The sequence below is a fragment of the Marmota flaviventris genome, chromosome 11 (genome assembly GCF_047511675.1).
Source record: "Marmota flaviventris isolate mMarFla1 chromosome 11, mMarFla1.hap1, whole genome shotgun sequence".
Taxonomy (NCBI): Eukaryota; Metazoa; Chordata; class Mammalia; order Rodentia; family Sciuridae; genus Marmota; species Marmota flaviventris.
This window is the reverse complement of record NC_092508.1, coordinates 65,975,403-66,002,478: the sequence shown is the minus strand read 5'-3', so window position 1 is coordinate 66,002,478 and position 27,076 is coordinate 65,975,403. Positions and strand designations below refer to the sequence as shown.

Sequence of the window (27,076 nt, the reverse complement as noted above, 5' to 3'; positions counted from 1 at the left end):
GACTGCTTAATTAGCCAAAAGTTGTGCTAACAAATGCTGTGAAGATCTTGTTTTATTCCTGTTAGTGGATATTGCTTTCTTCTTTTTTTAGGGTTCCATTCTATTTTTTGCAGCTCAGCATGAAAGTACACTGACTAATGTAGTCTTCAGTTTAACTGTGTTCCTAGGACCATCTGTAAGAATTTATGCATTTCCTGGGAATCTGATCAATTCTAGCAGCAAAACTCTATTTTCTTTGGAAGATTAAGGAATTTTGAAATGAATTTTATGCTTAAAAGTTGATTTTTTATTTGAAAAATTTGTGGGCCAAATGTCCCAAAACTCTTCTGTACTTTTTGAAATTGATTGGCTTGAATAATTCTCTTTTATGCAGATACATACAAACATTCTTATATAAAGGCATAAATATCTTCCTATCAATCACAAAATGTGTTTAATGTTTCTTTCTTCTTGGTAGTGTGTGTGTGCGTGTTTGTGTGTGAGACACTTGATTTTTCTTCTTCCCTTTTGTTCTTCATTCATACCTCTTGCCCCTGAGGGTAACACTTCTTGACAACCTGGTTTATATCCTTTCCTTTTATTTTAGTACTGGGGAATTGAACTCAGGGGCATTTGACCACTGAGCCACATCTCAGTTCTATTTTTAATAGTTCTATTTTGAATTTGACAGGGTCTCACTGAGTTGCTTAGTGCCTTACTTTTGTTGAGGCTGGCTTTGAACTCTCGATCCTCATGATTCAGTCTTCGCAGCCACTGGGATTACAGATGCATGCCACCATGCCTGGCTCCATTCATATTTTAGGGCGATGTAAACATACACATGAAAGTATTGCCCATGAAAGTGTTTTGAAAGTTATTGTGTATTTTTTTCTGCATCTTGATTTTCTCATTTCATAACACTACATGGAACTTTCCAAAGTTATCTGTTATAGTTGTTTCATTATTTTAATACTTTGTAATAATTCAAGGTATGAACATATAAAAATTTAGTCAATCTTTACCCTGTGGCTGCTCACTTTTTTTTCTTCAAGTTAGTTTTTGTGCTACTGTGAACAAAGGTATAATATGTATTCTTTTAAAATGTTCTTCTGTACTGCTGCTCAACTTTTTAATGGGACAGAGTCCCAAGAGTGGGAGCACTGGCCTAATAACTACTGGCATATTGCTTTTTCAAAAAGGTGGCAAAACAGACACTTCTACCAGTTCTGGATAAAATTATACTGTGTTCCATAAGTCACAATCAATAGGTATGTGTTTATTCAAAAAATAAAGTCCTTGTTCTCATCCTGTATACCTTAGTAGTCAAGGTAGAAGGTAAACAACCAAATAACATTATGATGTCACAAATCTGCTTGAAGAAAATTAACATAAAGAAATAGGAAGGTTATGGCCACTTTAAATAAGATGGCCATAGAAGGCCTCTCCAAGCAGATCATGTTTTGGTAGAGATTCAGTAAAGTAAGGGAGTGGGCCGTAAATGGTAGGAGGCTTTCAGAGAGAAGGAATAGCAAATAGAATATATACCAAATAGAATATATCAGGAAGGAGCGTGACACTGTGTACATAGGCAACGGGGAGTCCATGGAGGAAGCACGGCGACCAGATGGGAGGTTACTGCTGATCAGTGGAAGTGAGAGATGTGGGGAATTGGATTGTGTGGCAGCAGTGAAGATGGTGAGAAGTGGCCAAATAAAAGATACTTCTTAAAGACAGAGCTAAGAGGAGGTGCTAACTGGCTATGAGGTGTGAGGGAAACAGATGAACACTAATGACTCCTAGGCTTTTTAAAAGTATCTTTTTATAGACTTACAGAAAATTTGCAAACGTCGCACAGAGAATTCCCATGACTTGTTCGCCCAGCTTTTCCTAAAGTTAACCTCTTATGTCACCATGACATAGTGGTCAAAACTGAGAAATGGTCACAGGGTAATCTTAACCAGAGGACAGACTCTTCAGATTTTAGTTTATCCATGAATGTCATTCTTCTGATCTAGGATCCAGCTGACCAGGAATACTATGTCAAATTGAGTCATAATGCTTCCATAGTCTCCTCCATGTGTGACAGTTGCTCAGTCTTTCTGTTTTCATGACTGCAACTTTTTGAAGAATATGTCAGGTTTTTGTAGAATATTCTTAAATTTTAGCATGTGTGCATGTGTGTATGTGTGTTCAAAACAGCTTGCTAATTAAACTCACATTGAAGGTGGGGAGGGTTGGGAATTAGGCTTCATTTCTTGAAAATGGAGTATCTATATATGTTTTGAAAATATTTTGTGAGAATATTTATGAATTTATTTATTTACGACATTGATTTTATTCTTTGGTATAATCTAAAGCTATTTTTACTTACTTTCTGTTCCAAAAATTAGCTGAACTTGGACCATTAAGAGCTCTTTCAGATCTCTTGTGACTCTTGCCCCCTCCTTACTTTCTGCACTACACAATGTTTCTTTTATGTCTTTTATTTCCTCTGCCTCAGTCCTAGAATCAGCCATTTCCCTAATGGACTATTTTCAATATGAGCAACTGTGTAAATGGTGATGCCATTTACTGAAATAGAAGAGCCTGAAGGAGGAGGAAACTTGTAATTTCTCTTGTGCACCCCCCTCCCCCCGCCTCTTCCTTCATTCAATATAGAATGGCAGCTGAGGAAAGTAGAGTATCCTTTTTTGAAAACTTTTGCTATAAATGAAACAGAGAAATGGGGTAATGGTGAAATGGAGAGCTCACCTAAGGGAAAACAATTTAGTTTTTTCAAGAGGTAAGAACTTATGTCACATTTGCATACATATGGGAACAATCCAGTAAAATGGATGTGGGAGGGAAAGGGTATAATTGAAGTAGTAAAATTCTGGGTTAGTGAAAGGAAGCGGAAACTATGGCTCCAGATTGGGGATTGACCTTAGACAGGATAGAGAAGTTCCTCAGTTATAATAGGACTGAAGGCAGACAATAGAGATACAAATATCAAGAGTTTAAAGGATGTAGTGGAAGGAAATGGAGGAAATTGAATTGTGGTTCTTTCAATTTTCTTAGAGGCAATATCATAAACTGAGAGTGAGGAGGTGGGAAGGAATGTGGGAGGACTGAAGAATCAAAGGTGCCCTTTTGAGTGGTATCATAGAATCGAAGCATGAATTAACAAGGGAAATAGGGTAAATTGCCAGATATTACTGGGGACCCACATGAAGTCTGTGGTCATATATTAAAAGTTATGCCAATAATCCAATATTCTGCACTATCTCTACTGACAATTATTTGTTCAGCAACTAAAGGCAAATTCACAGCAGGAAGAAAGCTGAGTTTAGCCGGGTGTTCTTTTTTTTATGTTTCTTTTAAATTTTTTGGTTATAGTAGTTTGAAGAAAAGAGAGGGCAAGGATTAGCTGAGTATAGGTGCACATGAGAGGCTACCATGATGAGTCAAAGATTGTAAAGTGGGGAAGTGTGAACATTTACTGGAATGACTGAAAATGTGTAGACGTCAGGAAACATTTTTTTTTTTGAGGTATATGATTTAAATAACATAGAGATCTTTGTGGTAAAGTTTCTCTAAGGCTTCCATACAACCTGCCCTGCTGATCCTATTTCCCCCTTGCAGCCATAGTACTTGAAACACATTTCAAATTCTTTTTATGATAGTTAGTCAAGTTTGCAACTCCTCTAGAACCAGTCTTTTTTTTTTTTTAATGTTTTTATTAGTGCTTATACTTACACATAATGGCGAGGTTTAATTTTACCTAATCATACATGCACAGAATATAATGTGCTCCATTGCAGTCCCAACTGTTTCTTTTTCTGTCTTCCTCCCTACTTCCTTCCTACGGTTCCTCTTCCTCTACTCAACTGACCTTACCATCTATTTATTTTTTATAATTGCTACTTCATAAATATGCATAAAGGTGAGATTGTGTTATGTTCATATATATACATAGCATAACTTGCTCAGTTTCATTTTGCAATTCCTCCTTTTTCCAGTACTTCCTGCCTCCCCTTAAACACCTTTCTCTACTCCTCTGATCTACCTTGTGTTTTTCTGGAATCCATCCCCCACCTTTTCCCCTTATTTTGCTCTAGCTTCTGCATATGAGAAAAAACATTTGACCTTTGTTTCTGAGTCTGGCTTATTTCACTTAGTATGAATTTCTCTATCCTACCAAAGGTCAATCACTAATTTTGAGCCATAGTTTCCATTTCCTCTCACTAATCCAGACTTTTACTACCTTCAATTATACCCTCTTCAGTTCTTTCTCTTTACCAGAAAATGCCATAATTTCATTCTTATTTATGGCTGAGTTAAAACTCCATTGTGTGTGTGTGTGTGTGTGTGTGTGTGTGTATACATATATACACACACTACATTTTCTTTATCTTCTCGTCTGTTGATGATCACCTGGATTGGTAATATCTTTCCAATAATTTATAGTTTTCTGAAGGAATCATCTACTTTTTTAGGTTTTAAATTTTTATTTAAATTGTCATCTAGATTATCTTCCCATGCCTTTGAATTTACATTTACAAATTTTAGAGAATTGTTTGCACATTTTGAGCACTGATGATTGAATGGAAGAGTCTCATGTTGATCAATTTTTTTATGACTTTTGTCTTTACTGAAATAGAATGACTAAATGTTATCATTTTTTTTAGAAACATTTTTGTCATGTGCTACAGATTTTTATATTTCAGCACAGGTTTTGAAGAAATGGAAATTCATTTTTGTCATTTGATAAATGAATGGATTAAAATCTGCATATGTTTTTGATAACCATAGTTCAGCATTGTGTGAAGGTTCAAAATCGGAGTGGTATTCTTAAGGAATAAAAGTAAATAGAATCATCATGACTGTCACTGTTTTTTTTTTTTTTTCCTTTTCTTAAAAAGATAGGGTCAAACTTTACATGGCGAATTGGCCTCTCCTGCTAGATTCTTTCCTCCTACATCCTTTGCTTCTGTCAGGAAGCTGTCCCTTAGAGTACACAAGGCTTTTGCTGGCTGCAGTAATATTAATTAAGCAATGCTGTATCTGAGATGCAGTTGTACATAAATTGAACTATTACACTGAATTTACAAGATTTGTTGTCACTTTGAAAACACCAGACCTCTACTTGTGTTCACAGACCAATATTCCCTTTTGAAATATTTATATTATGATGTGAGGCAGACAGCAGAAGTTGTCAACTTAATGTTCTCAAATTTTGTGATTCTGGGAAAAATGTATATTTTCAAAATCCCAGTTTTTGCAAGAAAGTTTAAAAGGTAGAAATAACATAAGAACATTTCAAAAAAGTTATGTATCCTTAGAACTAAACACTGAATCACCTATTGAAATAATATATTATAGTTCAGGCAAGGCTATCACTGGCATATGACCTTCAGTGACCTTAGTGCTAGCTAACTTGGCTACTGATTGAAACATGACAACAAGAGCTTTGTGCCTCACTAACCTACTAAAGGTGCCCTTCAGAGATAATGTTGAAAAGCATGGGAGAGTGCCTTGATCCTTTCCACTCTAGGTGACTTCTGGAATTTGTAGGATGACATGCACTGATACTCATGGGCAACTAGAAAAGTGAGGGATCTGGGACAGGAGAGGTAGTCCATTCTCCTTCTCCCTCCAGGATGACAATTTTGAGGAGTTTTAGTGAATCAAGAGCTAGTTCTCAGAGACTTTCTCAGCAGAGCCTCAAATATTAGAAAAGACCAGATGTGAATCATTAGTGTTAGGTGCAGATTTCTAATTGATGGCCTAGGTTTATGTTCATTTTATTTTTCATAGGATGCATAATTGACACCTGACAAGGATTCTTTAGTAAGCCTAACAAAGCCTTGCAAAGACATGGGACACATTTACACGAGTATACATATTTTCAGACTTCTACAAGTTTTAGCCTTCTCAAGTATTTTTCATTGTACCTTGGATGGTTACAGTCATCCTCAGTTTGGTCCCAGATGTCATTTGTCACTGCTTAGCCCACTCACAGGAGAAAAAGCCCACTCATGTTTGATAAAAGACAATGCTGCATCATCCAACAGTTCTTTATTACCTCATAAAGACAGGATTCCAGCAAAATGGCAGCTCACACTAATCTTGTGTAGATCACCACTGATGTGCCCAGAGGGCTTGCAAAGGAAGAGCAGCAGCCCCTAATCATCCTGAGGTGTATTTTTAGGGATGACTTCTCTGCAGAATTGACTGAGAGTGAGTATTGTAGAAATCTTAGCAGCACAGCTCTAAATATTCTCTCCTGCTCATCTGTGAACATACATTGACTTCCAGAGTCTCACACAGCCAAGGTCCTCAATTCTCAGCCACTGGGAAAAAGGTGCTAGAATTGGAATGATTTCTCACATCTACTACTATGCATTTTGCACAGAGCTGGAATTGATCCCAGATCTCCAATACTTAGACCATTGCACCAAATGTGATTTGTTTTTCCAGAGACCTCCTTCTTTTGTAGTGGACTCTAGGCTTGTGGCTCTACTGTCTCAGAGTCAGTCCTATTCATAAGGTTTACTTTTACTTACTTGACCTTCAAACAGGTTGCAGTTTGAGTCCCCTTTTTTTGCATAGATTAGGGCACCTTTGCTCTGTCTACATTACATGCTAATTGCTGGTATGTAGATTTAGATCACTAGATTTCACTTTACTTTTGCTTTTCTAAATGTAATAATACCTTAAATGCCAAAAGAATGTCTTTTAATTGTTTATAAAATACAATTATGTTTTTTATTTAAATCTTAATAATTGATATGCAAAAATACTTAATTTCTTCATGTGGACTAAGCTACACATCACAAATAGAGTTAATTTTCTTATAAAAGAAGGAGCTTGAATAAGATAGCATTTCCCTAATGTTTTATAGAAAAAAAGTTTTAGTTTTAAGATAGGTAAAAATGATAATACAGAATTCATTGTCTTTTTTTTTTTTTTTTTTTTTGTGGTACTGGGGATTGAACCCAGGGCCTTGTGCTTAAAAGGGAGCTGTATCTCTAGCTTCCAGAATTCATTTTTATTAATAAGAAAATTTAAGTGGAAATTATGAATGAAATTTATAGACATATTCTACTCAGTATCCAATTTACTTTATTAGTTTGCTTTAGTTACAAATAATTTTTTAAGTTTATATTCAATGGACATATTTTGAAGATGTGTTAGTACACTAGCTTTGTGATGGGCTTTTAATTGTTCGATGTTCAGTCTTAGGATATTTGTCTTTACCAAAGAAAACTCAGAAATTTATGTTCTGAAATGTTCCTTAAAATGATTGCAAGGCTGATTCAAGTGATTTCTTCAGTGGTCTCCAGTATGCCATCATTTAAGTTTGAAATGCTCTCAGTGGAATTTTAAAATATTTAAAATTATACTTTAAGTTAAATTTTGAATCAGTCTTTCTGACCTTAAGTTCTGCTGAATCTGGGGTTCCTCAGAATCAAACTGGACTTAATAACCTTTCCTAACTCTGTAATTATAAGGACTACTTGATATTTCTATGCTATTTTTGCAAATATCATTGATATTCAAGTTTGTCCCAAATCTTTATCTCAGAATATCCATCCATGTAGATATTCATAAAGTTTAGAAAAAAAGAGGGCCCTGGAGACATAATTTTCCTGAGATAATTTTTCTCTTAAAAGATTTTTGACACTTTTTTTGTTTGTTCATGTGATCAGTGTAAGTTGCTTGCTTAGGATAGTTCTTCATTCATTAGCACAAGAGATATTTCTACTCTAGCTAGTGTCATTGTGATTATTGATGGTTCAGATCTGCCTACTACTAAAAAACAGTAAATTACACTTCACAAGTTTCTCTACGTCATTTTGAAGGTACTCCCTCATTTTCTACATTTTTATATGGACATAATATTTATCTTAACATTTGAGAGTGGAAGATTAATTAATGATCTAGAAAGGGTAATTACAGATATTTTAGTTTTGTAAATAAAATATATGTCATTACTGCGAGGATGTTGTTATCTCTTCAGATTGTTGCACTAATCATTTTAAATTTTGGCATTGTAACTTTTAAAAAAGATTTTGTTAATATATATCTACCGAAAAGTATGTTTTATTCTGTTTAAAAGCCTAAGTTATTTTAAAAGCTGTAAACTTTTACATTGATTTAGAATTCAATAGCTTTTCTTAAATAAACAAAAAATAGCATACTCATCATGATTTTCATCAGTAATCAAAACCTATAACATTTTGTTTTTCTTAGTTTTTTCTGTTATAAATCTTCTAGAGTCTAGAAATTGTTTAAATCTAAAGTATGTAAGTTATTAGAAATTTACTAACTTCTTCTAAAAAGGATATTTGCTCTACACTAAATTATGTAAAATATGAATTACCATTTCTATAGTAAATTAAACTTTACTTATATTCTAAGATGAGTATGTAATATTTCTATTTTCACCTTGTAGTCAGCTTTGATAATATAACCTTTTGTAACACTGAGGCATATTTTCCTTTTTAAGGAAAAAATAAGGAGATATCAACAGACTGAAAGAATGTTTCCAGAGGCATAGAGTCTTCCGGGAAACACTGGAGTTCATGAGATCTGAAGGTTAGCAATTTATGCATTATTATTGTCATGCTTTTTAGAGTTTGGATATATAAATGTGTAATTGTTTCACGAATTGTGGATGCTAATGTGTACTTGGATTTAAGGGAAAATTTTCTTACCCAAAATAGGTGTTTTTAACAAAATTTTCTTGATCTTTGCAAATACATTCATACAAGAAATGGACTCTTTAGTTACATTAGTTATGGCTGAAAAAAATATTGTCTTAATAGAAAATTACTGGTTATTAGAATTTGCTTCACTTTTAAAGGATATCACTATAAGCATAAAATAGATATTAGGCATTACTATAGATTTTTCTTATAATTTTTTTCTGTTAAAGAATGTACACTTAATTAGTGAATTTGTCATTCCTTTTATATCTTTGGCTATAATGTGCACTCATGTGTACATATAATTCAAGATAGCTGATCAGCAATCTTTTCAACAGTCTTTGAATCCCAGTATTCTTTAGTTTGGAAAATGTGTCTTCTATAAAATGACAGTTAATTTGAATAAGTGGAAGGATCTTGGGTATCTGGTTTAAGTTGTTTAAAGTTATAAGACTAGAAGAGAAAAAATAAGCAGACCCATTATTAAATAGCTTATAATAACAACTAGTATAAAATATTTATTTAGAATTTATAATTACAATATAGGTTAAAATGGTTCATTCTTATGTATAGCTTTAAGAAATGGATGGTTTCTGGTTATTTATGTCATGATAACCAAAGGCATGTATTCATAAATTTAAACAAAAAAGTATTGGTAATCTTTTATTTTTATTTGTTCAGGCTTAACTTCAGTCTCTCTTTTTTTTTTTCCCTCATTCACCCAGGAGTTTTTTCATTTATTTAGTATGTACAATATGTAAGGCCGTGGAGTAAAGGTTTGGGTTGTTTCAAAATGAATACGATATGGTTCCTGTTGTCAAAAAGTGCCCAGTGACTATGCTACCCAGAAATTAATTTGGTTATTAACACAAGCAATGCATAATTAAAAAGAAAAATTAGATTTTGAAAAGTCTTGTAATGCATTCTAAAATCAAATGGAAATTTTGGGGGCATTATTTTGATGTTCACATATGTATTTTTTAAGCCTAGAAGTCAGTTTATCCCAATGAGAAGTTTGCTCCATTAAAACCCACTGGAGACTTTTTATTAAAGTGGTTCCTCAAGTGCAGCACAAATGAGGGATAAAAGATTCTAAGAAAGAAACGTGTCTCTTTTGCCACAATTACAAATTTAACATTGTGGAAAACAGTTGTGCAAACAACTATGAAAATAACAAAGATAGAGCTGCTTGCTTGTTCTTCTTTTTTTTTTAATCCCAGTATATTCAATTTTTTTATTAAGCTCAGCCGAGAATTAAATAATTTCCCCAATGACCCAGAAAGACTTGTAGGTTTGAAAGGGACTGAATGCTATAACCTCCTAAGGGATCATATGCAAATAGGAGCTGTAATAGTAAAGGATAGTAAAGAGATTGGAAATGAAGTAAGAGCTGAGATTCTGCTTGAAATGAAATTGGTCACCATTGTGTTTCTCAAGAGAGTATTTTTTTTTAAGGTGATACCTTATGATGTTAAAGTAAGTCAAGTAATTAAAAGCAGTAAAATTCTTTTAATGAAAAGTCAGTGAGGACATTCCATACCTAATTGTGCCATTAGACAAGTAGTTTAATTCACTTACATAACATCCATAGGCATTTAGTAAATATGTATCAAGTGCCTACTATGTGTATGGGCAGCAGTGGGCAAGAGGGAAAGCAATGAGTAAAGTTCACCAAGTGCCTTGGTAGAAATTACATGCTACTGGCAGGTTGTAAGTAATTAAAAAAGGAACCCCCAAAAACAACAGATATTATGTTTGATGGTTCTAAGTGTCATGAGAAAAAGATGAAAAGAAAGGAAATACTGAGTGTAAAAACAGGTGGGACTTTAAGAGAAGCCTAATGACTTAGTAGTACGTAATTTATACATAAGAGATAGATATCACTTGTCCATACAATGCCAACTAAAAATAAACATGAGGATATACAACACCTGATGGCAAATTTCCTAAATCATCATTAGTTAAGGTATATATTGTTAAGGCATGTAAAATAAGTAGTATGTGTCTTCCTCAAGTTCACCAGAAAAATATTATTTTTAAAAATGACAGTGTGTTTACTACATGTATTCAAAGCATCATATTATTTGAAATAAAGAAGTATACAGTGGAACACAGATTGCCCGTTTACTTATGAAAGGGGTAAAGACTATACCTGTTTACTTTGTATAAAGGGCAGTCAACCAATTCTTTTTCTTTTTATTTTTTGGCCATGCAGAGGATGGAAACCAGGGCTCATACGTGGTAAGCAAGAACTGTACAGTTGAGCAACCATTCCAGCCTGATCCTTTTTTTTGGGGGGGGGGTACTGGGGATTGAACATAGGGGCACTCAACCAATATATCCCCAGCCCGATACTATATTTTATTATTTAGAGATAGAGTCTAACTGAGTTGCTTAGCACCTAACGGTTACTGAGGCTGGCTTTGAACTCATGATCCTCCTGGCTCAGCCTCCCAAGCTGCTGGGATTACAGGCTCCTTCCACTGTGCTCAGCTCTGATCCATTTTTTTTAAAAATTAAATAAAATATTAAAATCTTAAAGTGGTTAAGTGTCTCTATGCCAATAAATGCAGATAGTTCTAGAAGGCAGAATATAATTTTTTATACTTTAATCATCAGTATTTTTATCATTTTTAGGTAAGCACTGAGAATCAGTATTGAAAATAGAAGGAAATCATTTAAATACCACCTCATTCACATAATATCATAATTTAAAAAAGGGATATTGGTCTCCCTATGTGAGTTTCCTTTATTAGAATACATCTAGAGAGAGTTGAAAATTAAAATAAATCAGTGTATTTGAGATCATCAACAAATGAGTCATCAGAACCCTTTTAATGGCAATTTAGTTGGAACTTCCTGTGCAGTGTTTGGTACTGAGCATAGGAATGTAGAGGTTGTTTAAGGCCCCAATATACCTGCCCACTTCTGTGATTCATCTAAACTGTAGATGAACCTATCATGAAAATTGACATTCTCTTAAAAGTCATTCAAACTTTTCTGGATAGTGCTGAAAGGTTTAGTGAATTTTGTGTGAAGAAAAAGTAAGTCAGTTTATTTCATTAAAGATAAATTGAGCCAGTTTCAGTGGTGCATGCCTATAATTCCAACCACCATATTCCCAGCGACTCAGGAGGCTGAGACAGGAGGATCCAGAGTTCAAAGCCAGCCTCAGCAAAAGCAAGGCACTAAGCAACTCAATGAGACCCTGTCTCTAAATCAAATACAAAATAGGGCTGGGGATGTGGCTCAGTGGTCGAGTGCCCCTGAGTTCAATCCCAGTACTCCTCCTCTCCAAAAAAAGATAAATTGGCCATCCAAATATCAAAACAATATTTGGATTTAGAAGTCTCATAACCTATTAACTATTGCAATTACTTCTGTCTTCCAAAAGCCTAGTATATCACCTAGAGGAAAGATGGGTGCAGTATTTGTGTTTAAAAAAAATGTGTTAAAATAAAGGTCATTAAGTATATCGGCAGCATCTTAAGACAAAGCAGAAAGCATCGGTTGCATGTTGTATTGTATAAAGAATTAATGGCCAGTTTTGTGAGATTGATCACAAAGGGGAGACTGATGATGTCTGTCCAAGAAAACCAAAAGAAAAGGAAAAACAGAGGCTGGTAGAAGTTACCAGGAAGAGACTTCTCCTGTAATGTTATTGTGTTCATAGTTTCCTTCCAAACCAGTATTAATCTTGGCTGCATTCATCTGGACACTTCAATGTAAAAAAACCTGAAACTTTTATTTAAGGACAACTGAAATATGACAGTTCAAAAGCAGATGCTTTCCCCTTAAATTCCTTTGATTTCATCCTCCCAAAATTTGCTTTACAGATTTGCTGACCCTGGAATCATTTTCAGATTTGTTTCACTAATCCAGTCCCCCCATGGATGTTTTGAAATAACAATTCTTCTTCTTGCAAACTTCCCCCCACCACATACTTCTTCGAATCTGGTATCAACTGGCATTTCCCCACTTCGAGTGATTCTTCCTTAAGTAGTGCCCCACCTGCTAGTAGTGCCCCACCCTCCAGTTTTAACAACCACAGATATTCTATTCTTCAAACATGGAAGAATGTTCTTCAAACATTGCCCACCTCCCCTGGAATCAAAATTACCTTAAGTTAAAAAGTGCTGACCAAACCCTACTGTCTACAACCTCAGGGAACTTCCCCTCTGAATCAGACACAAAACCTCCCCGTCCCCTCTAGCACCTTATTCTCAATTATTCTCAGCAGAGACACTTTAAACACTAGCTTGACCTGTTTAAATGAAAAATACCCTTATGTGACCATCTCTAAACTTCTGATTTCTTTCTATTTGTATGTGCCTGGATTCTTATCTGAAGTGTATCTTATGAAATAAGAAGACTGAATATAAATAGATGGGGAAATGAGGGTAAAGAAGAAATAAGGCAAATTTTAAGATTAACAGTGAAGTTTCAGATCTAACTGCTTTTTCTTAGAGTTCAATGAAACATCTAGGGCCTTTGATGTTTCCATATTCTAAGTCTCCCTTGGGATTTTGCATAGATACCAGCTGTCTGCTCTTTACTACTACTGTACAGTTTGTTCTTTCTTACGTAGTATGTAGTATACGTGACCTTGAATCCAACTAGGGTGAAACTTCTCTTCCTAATACCCAAGCTCTTGGGACAGGAGCAAATTATACCACTTCTCAGATTTATGTTTTTGTTTTTTAAATCTGATTTAGCCCCTCAATAGCATTCACCAATCCTTTCATTCTGATTGTGGTCAGCCACTATTTCAAAAGCTGATCGCCCACTCAAGCCATGCAATCTCTTCCCTTTGCTCTAGGTGCACCTGCTATTTTAACAAGAAAATTGAGGCCATTGTGTGGAAACTATTTGTGAATCCTTGCAATTCCCTCCAGCATCAAATAGCTACATCTATAAACATTCTTCCTTTTTTCCCTCCAATCTCCAAGAAAGATCAGGGTCCTTCCTACTATTCAGGCAAAGCCTGTGTTTGATTTGATTCCCTCTTACTGAAGCTGAGACCTTTTGCCATTAATCATCTCCTTTTGTCCGTTATCTTCACCTTCTTCCTCTTTGCTGATTCTTTCTCTTCAGGCTATGTAAGTTCTTCCCCAAAAAAGTAAATCAACAAACAAAACCGAACTGATCTCTCCTTTACTTTGTCTCTCTACCACTACCATCCAATTTCTCTCCTCCCCAGCTTCATTCAAACTCATTATCTCCAGTTTCTAAGAATCACTCACTCCTCAGCACAGTGTGATCTGATTCTTAACCCCATTAAAAGAGCACACTCTCTCTAAAGGCACAGATGACCTGCAGCCCTTATCTTGACTGGCTCTCCCAGGGGTATTTGATACTGTTAACTACATTTTCTTTCTTTCTTTCTTTCTTTCTTTCTTTCTTTCTTTCTTTCTTTCTTTCTTTCTTTCTTTCTTTCTTTCTTTCTTTCTTTCTTTCTTTCTTTCTTTCTTTCTTTCTTTCTTTCTTTCTTTCTTTCTTTCTTTCTTTCTTTCTTTCTTTCTTTCTTTCTTTCTTTCTTTCTTTCTTTCTTTCTTTCTTTCTTTCTTTCTTTCTTTCTTTCTTTCTTTCTTTCTTTCTTTCTTTCTTTCTTCTTCCTGGGTTTTTGCTACAAACCTCCTTCTTGCTTTCTCTCACATCTTGCAGACCTTTGTGTACAGACCACTTTACAGATTCTTCTTTCTCATTTTTTCCTTCCAGAAAGTCAGGAATCACAAACTTAAAGCTAATACATGGATATAGGTAATATAAATGAGTTAAATTCGCTAATGGAAAATAATAATCACTGCACAGGGCAAAGAACACACTCACAAAAGTTCTTGACATTTAACTCCTACTCAAACGATGGTGCTCCCTGATGTCCAGCCTCAGCTTATTGCTTTCCTAGTTCCCTGCCTTCCTCATCAAGCAAAGCTAGACTTAGGACTTTATGAATGACATAGATGACTCCAACCCTTTTCTTTGGTTAAATTACAGAATTAAATGTAATAGTTACACATCTATAGGTATCAATGCCTAAAAAGGACACGTGAACACAAAAATCATCAGAGCTATGAAATAGAATAAAGAGTTCCGTATTATATAATCATGAGTCATTGAGCTAGGCCTCCAAGTTTATTAAAATACCCAAGTATACATAATAAGTTTGCGTCTGATAAAGAAGACATTTAGCATAAAGGAAAGGACTGAGGCTTAGTGAGTAAGTGGCCCTAGAACAATTCTTTCATTACTTGGGGATACTGTGATCCATATTGCCTAGGATAATTTTAAAGTAAATTTTAATTAAAGATTTAAAATATTATTTAAAATTCTCCTTAAAGCTTACAGGCATGCAGGTGATTTTTGCCTGGGAAAGCATTTAAACAATGTAAGAAAGCAAAGAAGGATGAAATGTCATTTATTCACTTTTAAAACTTAAAAACAATTAAAGTACTCCTCTTGATAAATGGTTCTGTGAGATTTGACAGTTGTTTGGAGTCATGTACTTTCACTACCATCAAAAGACAGGATAGGGCTGGGGATGTGGCTCAGTGGTAGAGCGCTTGCCTAGCATGTGAGAGGCACCGAGTTTGATCCCCAGCACCACATAAAAATAAAATAAAGGTATGTGTCCATCTAAAACAGGGGGGAAAAAAAGACAGGATAGTTATATCATCGTCTATATTCTTGGGAGCAATCCCTTGTCAGCTTCTTCCCACCTAGATCCCAGGCTACTAATCTATTTTAGGGGACGGGGACTATTGGTTTGCCTTTCCTGGAATGTCATATCAATGGAAACAAAGAATTTAATCTTGTCTCTGACCTCTTTTATTAATATCAAGCATTTGAGATTCATTCATGCTGTTGTATGTATCAATAGTTTGTTACTTATTGTTGCTAACTAGTATTCCATTGTATAGATGTACCACAGTTTGTTTATCCACTCAATCACTGAAGTACTTTTGAGTTATTATTTAGTTTTTGGAATTTTGAATAAAGCTGCTGAAAACATCTATGTAGAAATTGTTGGGAAAACCTAAGTTTTCATTTATCATGAGCAAATACTCTAGAAGAATTGTAACATGGCAAGTAAGCCACTGCAGAACTGTTTTCCACAATGGCTCATACCATCCTACTTTTCCACCAGCAGTGAAGGAGCATTCCCATTGCTCTGCGTGTTCACCACCAGTTGCTATGGTAAGCTATAATTTATTTTATTTTAGACATTTTAATTAACAGTATGGCTTTATCTTACATGTCCTCAATGAATGGTGATATTGAACATTTTTACTTATGGATATTCACCATCTGCATATCTCTTTTGTGAAGTGTTTAAATATTTTGTTCAAATTTTATTAGGCTGTTAAGTTTTGAGATTATTATTATTTTTTTAAAAAATATATATTTTTAGTTGTGGATGGACACAATACCTTTATTTATTTATTTTTATGTGGTGCTGAGGATTGAACTCAGTGCTTCACACGTGCTAGGTGAAGCGCTCTACCACTGAGCCACAATCCTAGCCCCGAGTTTTGAGATTATTTTTAAACAAACATTCCAGAAAAAAGCCTTTTGAAAAATACACAATTTGCAAACATTTTCTCTTTTTCCATGGTTCTTGTTTTTCATTTTCTTGACCTTGTTTTTTTATAGAGTGCTTTTAGCTTTGATTTAGTTACATTTACTATTTTTTTTTCCCTTTAGATTATGGTTTTGATGTTATATCTCTAAGTTCTTTGACTAACCCAAGGTCATATTTTCAATTATATTTTCTTCTTATTTTATGTTTTATATTTATGCATATGATGCATTTTGAGTTATTTCTTGTATAAAGTAAAAGTTTGAGGTTCATTACTTTGCCTACAAATATCTAAATGTTCTATCATCATCTGTTAAAATAATTATCATTTCTGCACCAAAATGCCTTGAGATCCTTCTCCAAAATTTTAATTTATTATCTATGTGTGGATATATCTCTGGCTTCTCCATTTTATTCCTTTTCTCATTATTGCACTATTTGATTAGTATAGTTCTATAGTAAATCTTGAAATCAGATAGCATTATTTATTTTTTTTTATAGAATTGCTTTAATAGTCTAATTCCTTTGCTTTGCCCTGAAATTTTAGAGTCAGATTGTTGAAATCTATTTAAAAAATTCTGCTGGAATTTTGATTATAAAATTCAATTATATGTATTGGAGAATATTCTGAATTTAATTTGAAAAAGATAAGACATTTGAAAAAAAAATTCACTGCATATAAAAATATTTGTGGTATAAATGGCCAATATTAAAACAGTTATTAGATTAGATATCATTTTTTCAAATATGAATGTCATCAGGATAATTGGCAAGACCTTGTATGAACATTTCATAAAACATGCCCTAATGATCTTAAAAATTAAAAAATAAAAGTTTCAATATAACTGGTAATCAGGCATTCAGTGTATAATGGTAACATAAGCATATAAAATGTTCTTACTTCCTATAGCTTCTGATCATGTTACTATATCAGCACATGCTTATGGTATGCAGGTAAGGGAAGCACAAAAAAAAAAAAAAAAAAAATGAGAAGGATCCACCTTCCAAAGAAGAGGGACTAGAAAGATACTCAGTGGGTACTATACACCATCCATCCATGGACATGAACCATCCTCAGTAGCATGCACAACTATGCCAAATGAGTGGAGAAGGAATCTGTAGGAAGTTTTAGAAAACTTATTTTAAAAGCTCAGTTATATCTGTCAATATTTTCAATTACTAATATCATAAAACATCAGAAGTTTAAACTAGAAAGAATTCCACTCAAATAACTTTAATTATTATGTAGTAAATGATTCCTATTTTTAATAAAGATATAGTTTTCTATAACAACAGAAAAAAGAAATGCAATAAAAAATGTAAAAAAAAATCACCTTTACATTTTGTATAGGACAAATGAATATACAAATGCATAAAAATATAAGCTACGTGTTTCAGTGTTGTTTTTTATGGCAGAATTGAAAGTTTATGGGTAAATATAATAATGAGATGATTGGAAAGAATATAGTTTTTTAAAATCTCCGTGAACATGATGAATTTAATATCTTCTCTTAAGCTTGGTGTGGTGGCGTTGATGTATAATCCCAGTGACTCAGGAGGCTGAGACTGGAGGATCACAAGTCTGAGGCCAGTGTGGACTACTTAGCAAGACTCTGCCTCAAAATAGAATAAAAAGGGGTTAGGGATGTAGTTCCATGGTACAGTGCTTACATAGCATGAGTGAGACCCTGGGTTTAATCTCCAGTACCTAAAAAAGAAGAATCCTCTCTTGATTTTTTTTTTATTTGTACAATACAATAGACCTTTCCTAGCTATATCTTTATTTTAAACAGAGCTGATGATAATTTAGTTGTTCATTGAATTTTCTAACATCAGGATAAAAATAAGGATTCAAAAATTTTTGTTACTTTTGGACAATTATGTCCTACTCTAAGGCATATATTTCCTGAAACAATGTTATATTTACCTCAGTCATGTCTAATCTTTAAGAATCAAAAGAAATGAATATACAGTATGAGAGACTTCCTACTAAAATATATCTAAAATTAATAAAAAATTAAAACTGGCAAATGGAACCATATTTCAGGACACCTGAAATAATCTCTTTTTTTACTCCTAAATAAGTTCTTTTTTTCTCCTAAATTATTTTTCAAAAGAGGGCAATATATGTTGAATGTATTTTTTTTTTTCAAGAGAGAGAGAGAGAGAGAGAGAGAGAGAATTTTTTAATATTTATTTTTCAGTTCTCGGCAGACACAACATCTTTGTTTGTATGTGGTGCTGAGGATCGAGCCTGGGCCGCACGCATGCCAGGCGAGCGCGCTACCGCTTGAGCCACATCCCCAGCCACTGTTGAATGTATTTTAAGAAACTATCTTCAGCACAGTTTTGATTTTCAATTGTCAATGTTATATAACTTTTTCTTTTCCATCCAGAAGAGATGTTGTATTTGACTTTTCTGTTAAATATAAATCAAAAGAGTTGAGAAAAAGGCTATTTTATGCTTTGTTTTATTTTTTTAGATCTCTAAAAATATGGTATTCATAGTTGTAAATGCAAAAGCATTATTTAAAAAAAAAACATACTGACTCATTTAACTCTCTTTTCTAATTGTCACCACTGTCTTATACAGAGGACGTCAGGATTCTGTTGTGAAATCCTTTCTCCCATTCACATTGTACCCATGGGAATTTCTTACTTAGCCATCTCTCTTTGACAATCTCACAAGGCTAAAGGGCAAAACGAACTGCTAAGAGAGGCCAAGCTGCTTCGTGCTCATATCTGTGCTCTGTGTTGAAACTTCCAGAGGTTTATTGATGCAGTGGGACTAGAAAAATGAGAGCAGAAGCAATTTTCTCCATGGCCTTCACCCTTCCTCACAGACTACAAGATAACCACTGTTATCAAAAGGACACAAGAATTTTCCTTTTCTGTTTTTTTTTTTTTTTTGTCAAGCAAAAATAATGGATTTCTTTTTGCTCCTCAAGGATGTTTTACTAGGTTAAATATAAATCTCAGCAGGATATTTCTTACGTTAGGACAAGTAGCATATTTCCATTTCTTTTCCTCTATCACTGATATATGAATAATAAAACTATTAATAAATCCTATGGTTAAATTTAAAGTCTTATACCAAGTTGATAAGTGTTGGACATAAGTCAATGCATAATGTGTGCATGTAAGAAAATGTCACAGGGATTCCCATTAACAAGCACAATTAATATGTGCTTGAAAGAAAAAATTAAAGAGTTAAAAAATTGTTTTATAAATGAGTAAAATATAGAACAATATATTTCACAGTTTTCAGCATTATCTGTTTAAAGAAGGTTTGTGTTCATAATATCAGTATAACATAAATGGAAGTCAGTGCAGGAGAGAGGGAATTGTTCTCATTACTGTAAATTTTGAAAAAAATGAAAAGAAAATATGGTAAAAATAATATGTATATAATAGGAGTCATTATCTCACAACAAGTTGTATTTCTTTCTCTAATAAACAGAGTTCTGAGCTTCATAAAATCAAAACTAGGGCTGGGGATATATGTATCTCAATGGCAAACTTGTCCACGCATGTATTGGGCTCTGGGTTTGATTCCCAGCACACACACACACACGCACACACACACACACACACACACACACACATATGAATGAATGAATGAATGTTTAGTGTATTCCATTACAACCAGCACTGGAAATTGGCTGCTTGAGAACTGATGATACATTTTGTTTGGTACACAAAAGTTTTCATTATTTCAAATTACATTTGCTTCATTTCTCCTACTTCCCATTTTCTTACTCTGTGTTAATACACATATTCTGTTATCTGTCTGGCCCTGAAGTCATCTGAGTTTGTGATCTCTGCTTCAGAAAGTTGTTATTGAATGATTTTAAAATAATGAAAAATATAGAATTTTTTTCTTATATATTACTGGTAGACATGCAAATTATATACAATATTTTTAAGACTCTTTGTCAAAGTTTATGCAAAGATTAATTCTCTTGAGTTTTTTATCTCCCTAGTTATTCTGCAGAAAGACTCATGTGAGTCCCTAAAGGTTGTTCACTGAATTTGAAGCTTCCCAAATACCTACTGATAAGATGTTGATTTAATAAATTGTTAACATCCACATAATAGAATATAATATAGCTTCTGTAAAATAATGAGGGAGTTCTAATATATACTGATATGGAAAGACATCTAGTAAATATTAGATTTTTAAAAGTAGTAAAATATTTTCATGCTTCTATAAATAATAATTTCATATTATTAAAATAATTCATTAGTAAATTAATAATGTATCCCAGACTTGTATGGTGATTACTGTTGATAGGGTGGGATTATGATGGGTGTCCTGTATTTTAAACTAATATTCTCATAACATCAAAATTATTTAAAAAAACTTAAATACAATCTTCTGAAACAAAAGTCCTCAGATAAGAAACCATGGTTATATGTATATATCCATATCCATACATACCTGAGACTTTTGTACTGATACAGTAAGAATAATATAGACAAAATGGTAAACACTCACATTTACCAGTTTTGGTTTTTTTTTTTTTGCTTTTTTGTTTTCTTTTTTAAGTGAAGAAGACACATGTTTAGAGATAAAGGTAAAATACTAAATCTGGTTGTTAGGAAGAAGGAAAACCTAAATATTGAACTAAATGTTTTTTATAGACATTGGATAGAACACACTTAAAGCTTCATGGAAGCTTGTATGCCGGGGACCAGGTGTATTTTAAATGCATTAGCTATCTCTTCTTTTGGCCCACATCATAAAAATCTGTAATGACCTGTTTTGGAAGGAAAGCAAAACCATATTCCTTCTGCTGTTGAGAAGAAAACCTTGTCTTCTTAGCCTTAATCACGAAGTACTCAGTGGGTTGCAAAATAAGCTTGGCAAAATTTAGATGCCCTGTCCTTGTAAACCATTTGGTCTGCAAATGGACAGATGATATACAAGATGGCCTTCCTGTCATCCAGGAGGGGATCAAGAATGAGGCGAGCCTGTATGCACAGAAAGGAATTTGTGTGCTAGCCTTGGAAATTTTTATGTCTAGTCTGATCACAGTGACAGGTTTATTGCCATGATGAGAGAGAATAAAAACCTCACTGGTCTAGGGAAGAACTTGGAAATGAAGAAGGGATCACAGTCTGGAAAATAAGACCATGGTTTGGGCCATTGTCATCATTATCAATAGTGAACATATATTGAGAACCTACTAGATGAAAGGCACTGAATTAAATGCAGTAAGGCTGAAGTTATAAAATCCACATGAGAAGCTGACAGAGCGATTTATTGACAGTTGATTTATTGGTACATTTAATCATTCCAGGCATCACCAGAACTGGTTAAGATATGGATGTTCCTGTGTCCAATGAAACTATGGCTCTCCTTTCCTTAGAAAAATGAAGAAATTTGTAAAATCATCTTCCTTCATCTATAGATAGATCCCTGGTTGTACTTTTTTTTTGGGGGGGTGGTGGTACTAGGGATTGAACTCAGGGGCACTCGTCCACTGAGCTACATCTCCAGCCCTATTTTGTATTTAGAGACAGTGTCTCACTGAATTGATTAGTGCCTTGCTTTTTTGGAGGCTGACTTTGAACTCGTGATCTTCCTGTCTCAGCCTCCCAAGCTGCTGGGATTATAGGTGTGCCCCATTGTGCCTGGCTCTGGTTCTACTTTGAAATAATTTCCTTAGGTAACACAAGAGAGATAAAGTCCTGTCAAGTTATTAATTCTAGGGTATAGGCATATTTCTATCCCACTTAATATGCTTCCAAAATTCATTTTAATTTAATTCAATCAAACATATCATCCCAAACTTTTAAAGTCTTTGTCAGTTTAAATACAATACTGTCTTAGTTTGTGTGTCAAATAGTAGTAGTTCTGTTGTTGCTTTTGTTGTTATTGTAATGTTAGTTCAAGATGGGTAGCCTCAGATTCATTTGACCTCAAATTATTCTTCCTTTTCTATTTGTTATTAATCATGCTTAAATATGTTTCTTCTTATCTTATTTTTTTTCACTTCTTCCATACAACTTGATATGGACTAAGCCTTTAATAATATTTTTCATAAATCTCAACTGCGTATGGTTTGATACAACCTGGCCTGTCAACTAACGTGCCAGTAACCAACAATGACCACATGAAAACCACCCCTTATTATTTCAAGTATTGGTGCTATCAGGGAAAAAATAAATAATGACAGTTTAAGATTTATATATTTTCATGGGTGTTTATTTACTTCACCTTTATGAAATTACTCTTCGAATTTCCATAGAGCATGTTAAACACGAGTCAAGCACTCCCACTCAACACAGTGAACAGAAAATTTCATAAGATTTCCTGAGCTTTGACTCTGCCATGAAGACACACTTCTGGCAGAATGTGCTCATCCTTTCAAAAGTAATATTCAATAATAACCTGCTGTAGGTAATTTCTTCATGTATGCCAGATATTCAGTTATTGAATACGTTAAATGTTATATTGCAGGAGAACAGATTTCAAAATTGTTAAGATTTATATCTACAATTAAATAGATGAATAAATGAGTTAATATTACAATTATATTAATTAAGATATGTTATATGATGCTATGTTGCACTGGGTTCAACCACTGTGTCCATACTGTATCATATATATGGTATTCCCAAAAGGAAAATGGAAGACAGGATATATAAAATTTATACCAGAAACTCTTGTTTCCCTTTCTTATCCCATTCTGAATGGACTTTCCAAAAGAACTACCAACAGCAGTCCATATCTTCATGCTATTGTATCATTCTATTGTCTCTATCATCCAGGAAAGAAAATAAATCACTTCTTTCAATATCAGGAGAGAGAGAGATGGTGGATAACACACTCTCCTATTACTTACACATTCAACTCCATGCTCTTTTTTTCCTGTTTGTGCCACAGTGAGAAAGCAAGGGCGAAAGAAGCTATGTACTGAGTGCTGGTGGGTTCACAGATACTCTCATGGTGAATACTGTGTTTTAGAGATTTACTGATAATGTTACATAGAGAGTGAGCCACAGGGGACTCCGAGGCCCTTAACCCCAGAAATGATACCTTGCATTTTCCAAATGAAAATATCCTTGCATCCTAAATATATATGGAATGATATTTATCAGCTCTACCGTATCAATGTCATATTACAAGTATAAACATATTTATTTTCATTTCAGGTCAGTTTTTAAAATGTAAATGGGAGAAAAACTTATTACTGCCTTTAAATTGATTTGTTATGAATTTTCAGCAACTGTTCAGAATGTAATAGCTCCTTTCAAGGAGATTAAATTAAAAAAAAATTCTTGATGGTACTTCAAAGAAGTATCATTAGATTGTTCACCCAGAACTTCCTTTTCTGTGCCCTCTTAAAGTTTCCTCTCTTTTTTTGTCTTTTCCTTTTCTCCACATATGCCTTTCTATTTTCTTCTCTTCTTATTGATCTCAGAGTTTCTTTGCCTCACCTTAATTAAATTTATGATCTAGAGCTGTTGTTTGCCATGCAATTTTCTTTTCAATTTGTTCAACTCAGAAACATGTAGTGTCAACCGTGAGTGAAGGCACTGAAAATCCTAAGGAGAGAAAGCTCCTGAGTGACACCTTTTAACCTTTTTCCCTTTGACTACTGGGGGTGGATGAGAAAAGTAAAATCAGTATTTACCTTTAATTTATGAGCAAGAATCCTTTGCTCCTCAGCAAAATCTTTTATTCCATACTATAAGAAAGTCTTATACATATGAATACCCTGAGAGAAATTTAGTTAAGTCAGCTCTGTATTTCTGATTCATATGGTATTTTGCTTAATTTCTTTTATTATAATTATTACATACCATCCTGTCTCTAATAAAGCTATTTTCCTAAACCAGAAGAAGAAAGGTTGGGACAGGCCACTTTGAAGCTCTGGAATTCTAATTTCCAGTGGTATCTCCATTACTCTCTTTGCATTCTTCTTTGAAGATTGTGTATGCTGCCTCCACTATCCCATATTCTTCATGAAGTAGGTATTTATATGTTCTTTACCACTCATCCACTGTCCTCACTTCCTTTCTGTCTCCCATAACTTTTGGAGGAGATAGGACACATCTAGTCCTTCCTTAATCTCATGAGCCAAAAGAACCAATAGGAGGAAATGCTACTCAAACTAATCTTGTTTTCAATGGCATCCTCCTGAGCACCTTGCCTTGACATTTCTACCGTTTTTTTCCATAGTCTTTTTCAGAGATAGAAATATATATTCTGTTCTTTTGCTTTCAGTTGAAGTCCCTCCTATCCTCTAAAAAATAATGAAATCATTATCTTGGCACTGAGTCTTGACAAATTTTCTGGAATGTGACAATATATTTTTAGGGATACACTGCTCATGAGTGAGGGATCTTGCTTCTGTTATAAAGGATCTTGCACCATGAAGGATTAGGTATTTTGCCACTGTTGAGTACCTACTGTAGCCAATTTTCAACCAGCAAAAACTATATTTAAACCAGTATTAACCTTTATTGCTATCATTTATTACTTCAGAATCATCATAAATATTATTATGTGTGTTGGTTACCACATTTTGTGAAGAAATCCTCTTAGTGATGAAATAAGGAAGTATGAACCATCATGGGTAGTAGGTTGAGAATGTATGGTATTATTTAGACAACCAAAGCAGGCTGAAGATTTTCTTTTGAGTCTTGTCCTTTTTCTTTAAAATTCTTGCAACTCTTTGCATTCAAGTTCATGATTTATTAATGTTTATTATAATACAAGATGATGTTTTGAATACTTCAAGCATTCTCTCTGAGTATTTTCAGTAAAACTGACAGATCAATATGCACTGTTTTTACTCTGTGGTTTCATGGAAGTCCATTATGCCTCCCTTGATAGAGAAGAAGTAGGAATAGATAAGAATTTGCCTGTTCCTTAACTCTGCCCAGCTAGGACACTGAATTTTCATGGTTAACATATTTGATTTTCTCCATAGTCATATATATATATACATACATATATATATATACTTACTTTTCCTCTCACTTCTAAATGAGCAGACATTTTACCTAATGTCATATAAAAGCCTCACCTATTTCGTCTAATATTAGATTGTTTTCCCCTTAATGCTTATGTATTTTAAACAGTTTTGTATAGCTCCTTGTAGATGCCTTTTATTTAGAACTCCAAGAGGACTTTGGTTTGTTCTATATTTTACAATGTGACTTGCACAACCAATATTTTAAAAAATGTTCACTAACTAAACTTTGGTGATTTTTAAAAAATTTCAACTGCTGTCTTTATCTGATTCCCCCCCTCCCCCCAGTACTGGGAATCAAACCACAGAGCCTTGTGTGTAGTAGGCAAATGCTCCAACACTGAGCTACATCCCTTAGCTCTTATAATGTTTCTATGTGAATTAATGTGGCTATATATTTGCACTTCCAATGGTTGCTTGCCAGAGATATGGTTAGCAATAAGAAAAAATTAGAAAAAAATTGCTGGAATATAAGTGATGGAGGTGGGGACACAACTCACTGGAGATCATGTGCCTATACAATGCCCTAGATTTAATCCCCACCTCCATCCCTCCAAAGTATAAAATTAAAAAAAAAAAAAATCCTATGCCTGAGCTCTTTTTATTTTCATGTGATAAAATTCTTAGCTAAAAATGCCTGTCAGTGTTATACTAAAGTAAATTGTAAAAATCTGGAGGTGTTGGAAACCAGAATAAATCTAAAGATGATGCCTAATCCTCAATTTGAGTCTCAGGGATTATCAAGGTTACAGATAATGAGCCTATCCATCCAAAGGATGAAATGCCGGAAGTGATCCACTTGTAGTCTATCCTTTTTAAAGCAACACATTACAACACCTTCCAGGTCAAACCTCTAACCTGTTACTGTTCCTGGACAGCAGAGTGCATTGTCTCATTAAAGCAAGGGCTTGGCAGACAACCAGTTCTCCTTTCTTTGCTCCAAAATGCACTGAATAGGCTGTTGAACTTGTTTATATTATTTACTTCAGTGGCTTGCCTTGGCAAATTACTCCCTGTCTTTATTGTTAAATTCGGTGTACTAGTAGTGTTTTAATTTTAGTCTGTAGCCCAGTGTTTAACATTTCCACTAGTGTAAATAGCATTAGATTGAGTTCATATTCTTTCTGAGACCTAGGCTGATCAAGTTTTTCTCATTCACTACATGAAAGTCTTTTACCCTAATAATTTGAACATCTTTATTTTTGCTTTTTAAATTTTCTTAATTCAATGGGAAGTGTAATGAATACTTGTGACCTTGGCCTCTACTTTACTGCCCAGTAGGGCAGACTCTTCCCTAATTCTTTGGAAGGCCTCACTGTGAAGTCCCTTCCCTTTTCACTTTCTGCAAGGTAAGTTCTGGGGTTTCCTGCAGACTCTTTCCCTGTGTTCTGCAGCACAACTCATTGATATTTCCAGTCTTCCTGCAGGAGTTCTTTGTTTTCTCCAGGAATCCCTGCTGGCTTGTCCCTGTAGGAATCTTGCTACAATCTGAATTACCTATTATTCTAAATCTTTGAAGCCTGAACTCTAGATTTTGTTGACCTAAAGGAAGAACTCAGCCACATGGCCCTGACTGAAAGATATCATCCATTTTTCTATGGTTTGTAGTTTATTGGTCCTTTTATGTTTATTTATAATATAGCTTCCTATGTTTCCTAAGTTGTGCATCTAGAACTAACATCATGGGAATATCTTGTATATATTTACAAAAATCAAATATTTTTATATGACAGTGTTTTCTCTGAAAAGAAAGGTTTCTGAAGAAAACGTTACATTATAATATCTTATTGCCCTACTGCTTGCATTTGGAGTCAATAGTCTTTTTTTTTTTTTTTTGTGTGTGT

General features: G+C 34.1%; 1 protein-coding gene across 2 annotated transcripts in view; it reads left to right on the top strand.

Moving 5' to 3' along the window:
- Positions 1–27,076, top strand: part of Csrnp3 (cysteine and serine rich nuclear protein 3) — a 184,835-nt gene that overhangs the window by 29,888 nt on the left and 127,871 nt on the right. For both annotated transcript variants that reach the window (XM_027946151.2, XM_071619382.1), the window contains exon 3: positions 8,471–8,559. In XM_027946151.2, the coding sequence (XP_027801952.2) occupies positions 8,547–8,559 (13 nt within the window). In that variant the 5' untranslated portion in view covers positions 8,471–8,546. The remainder of the gene's footprint in view (positions 1–8,470; positions 8,560–27,076) is intronic.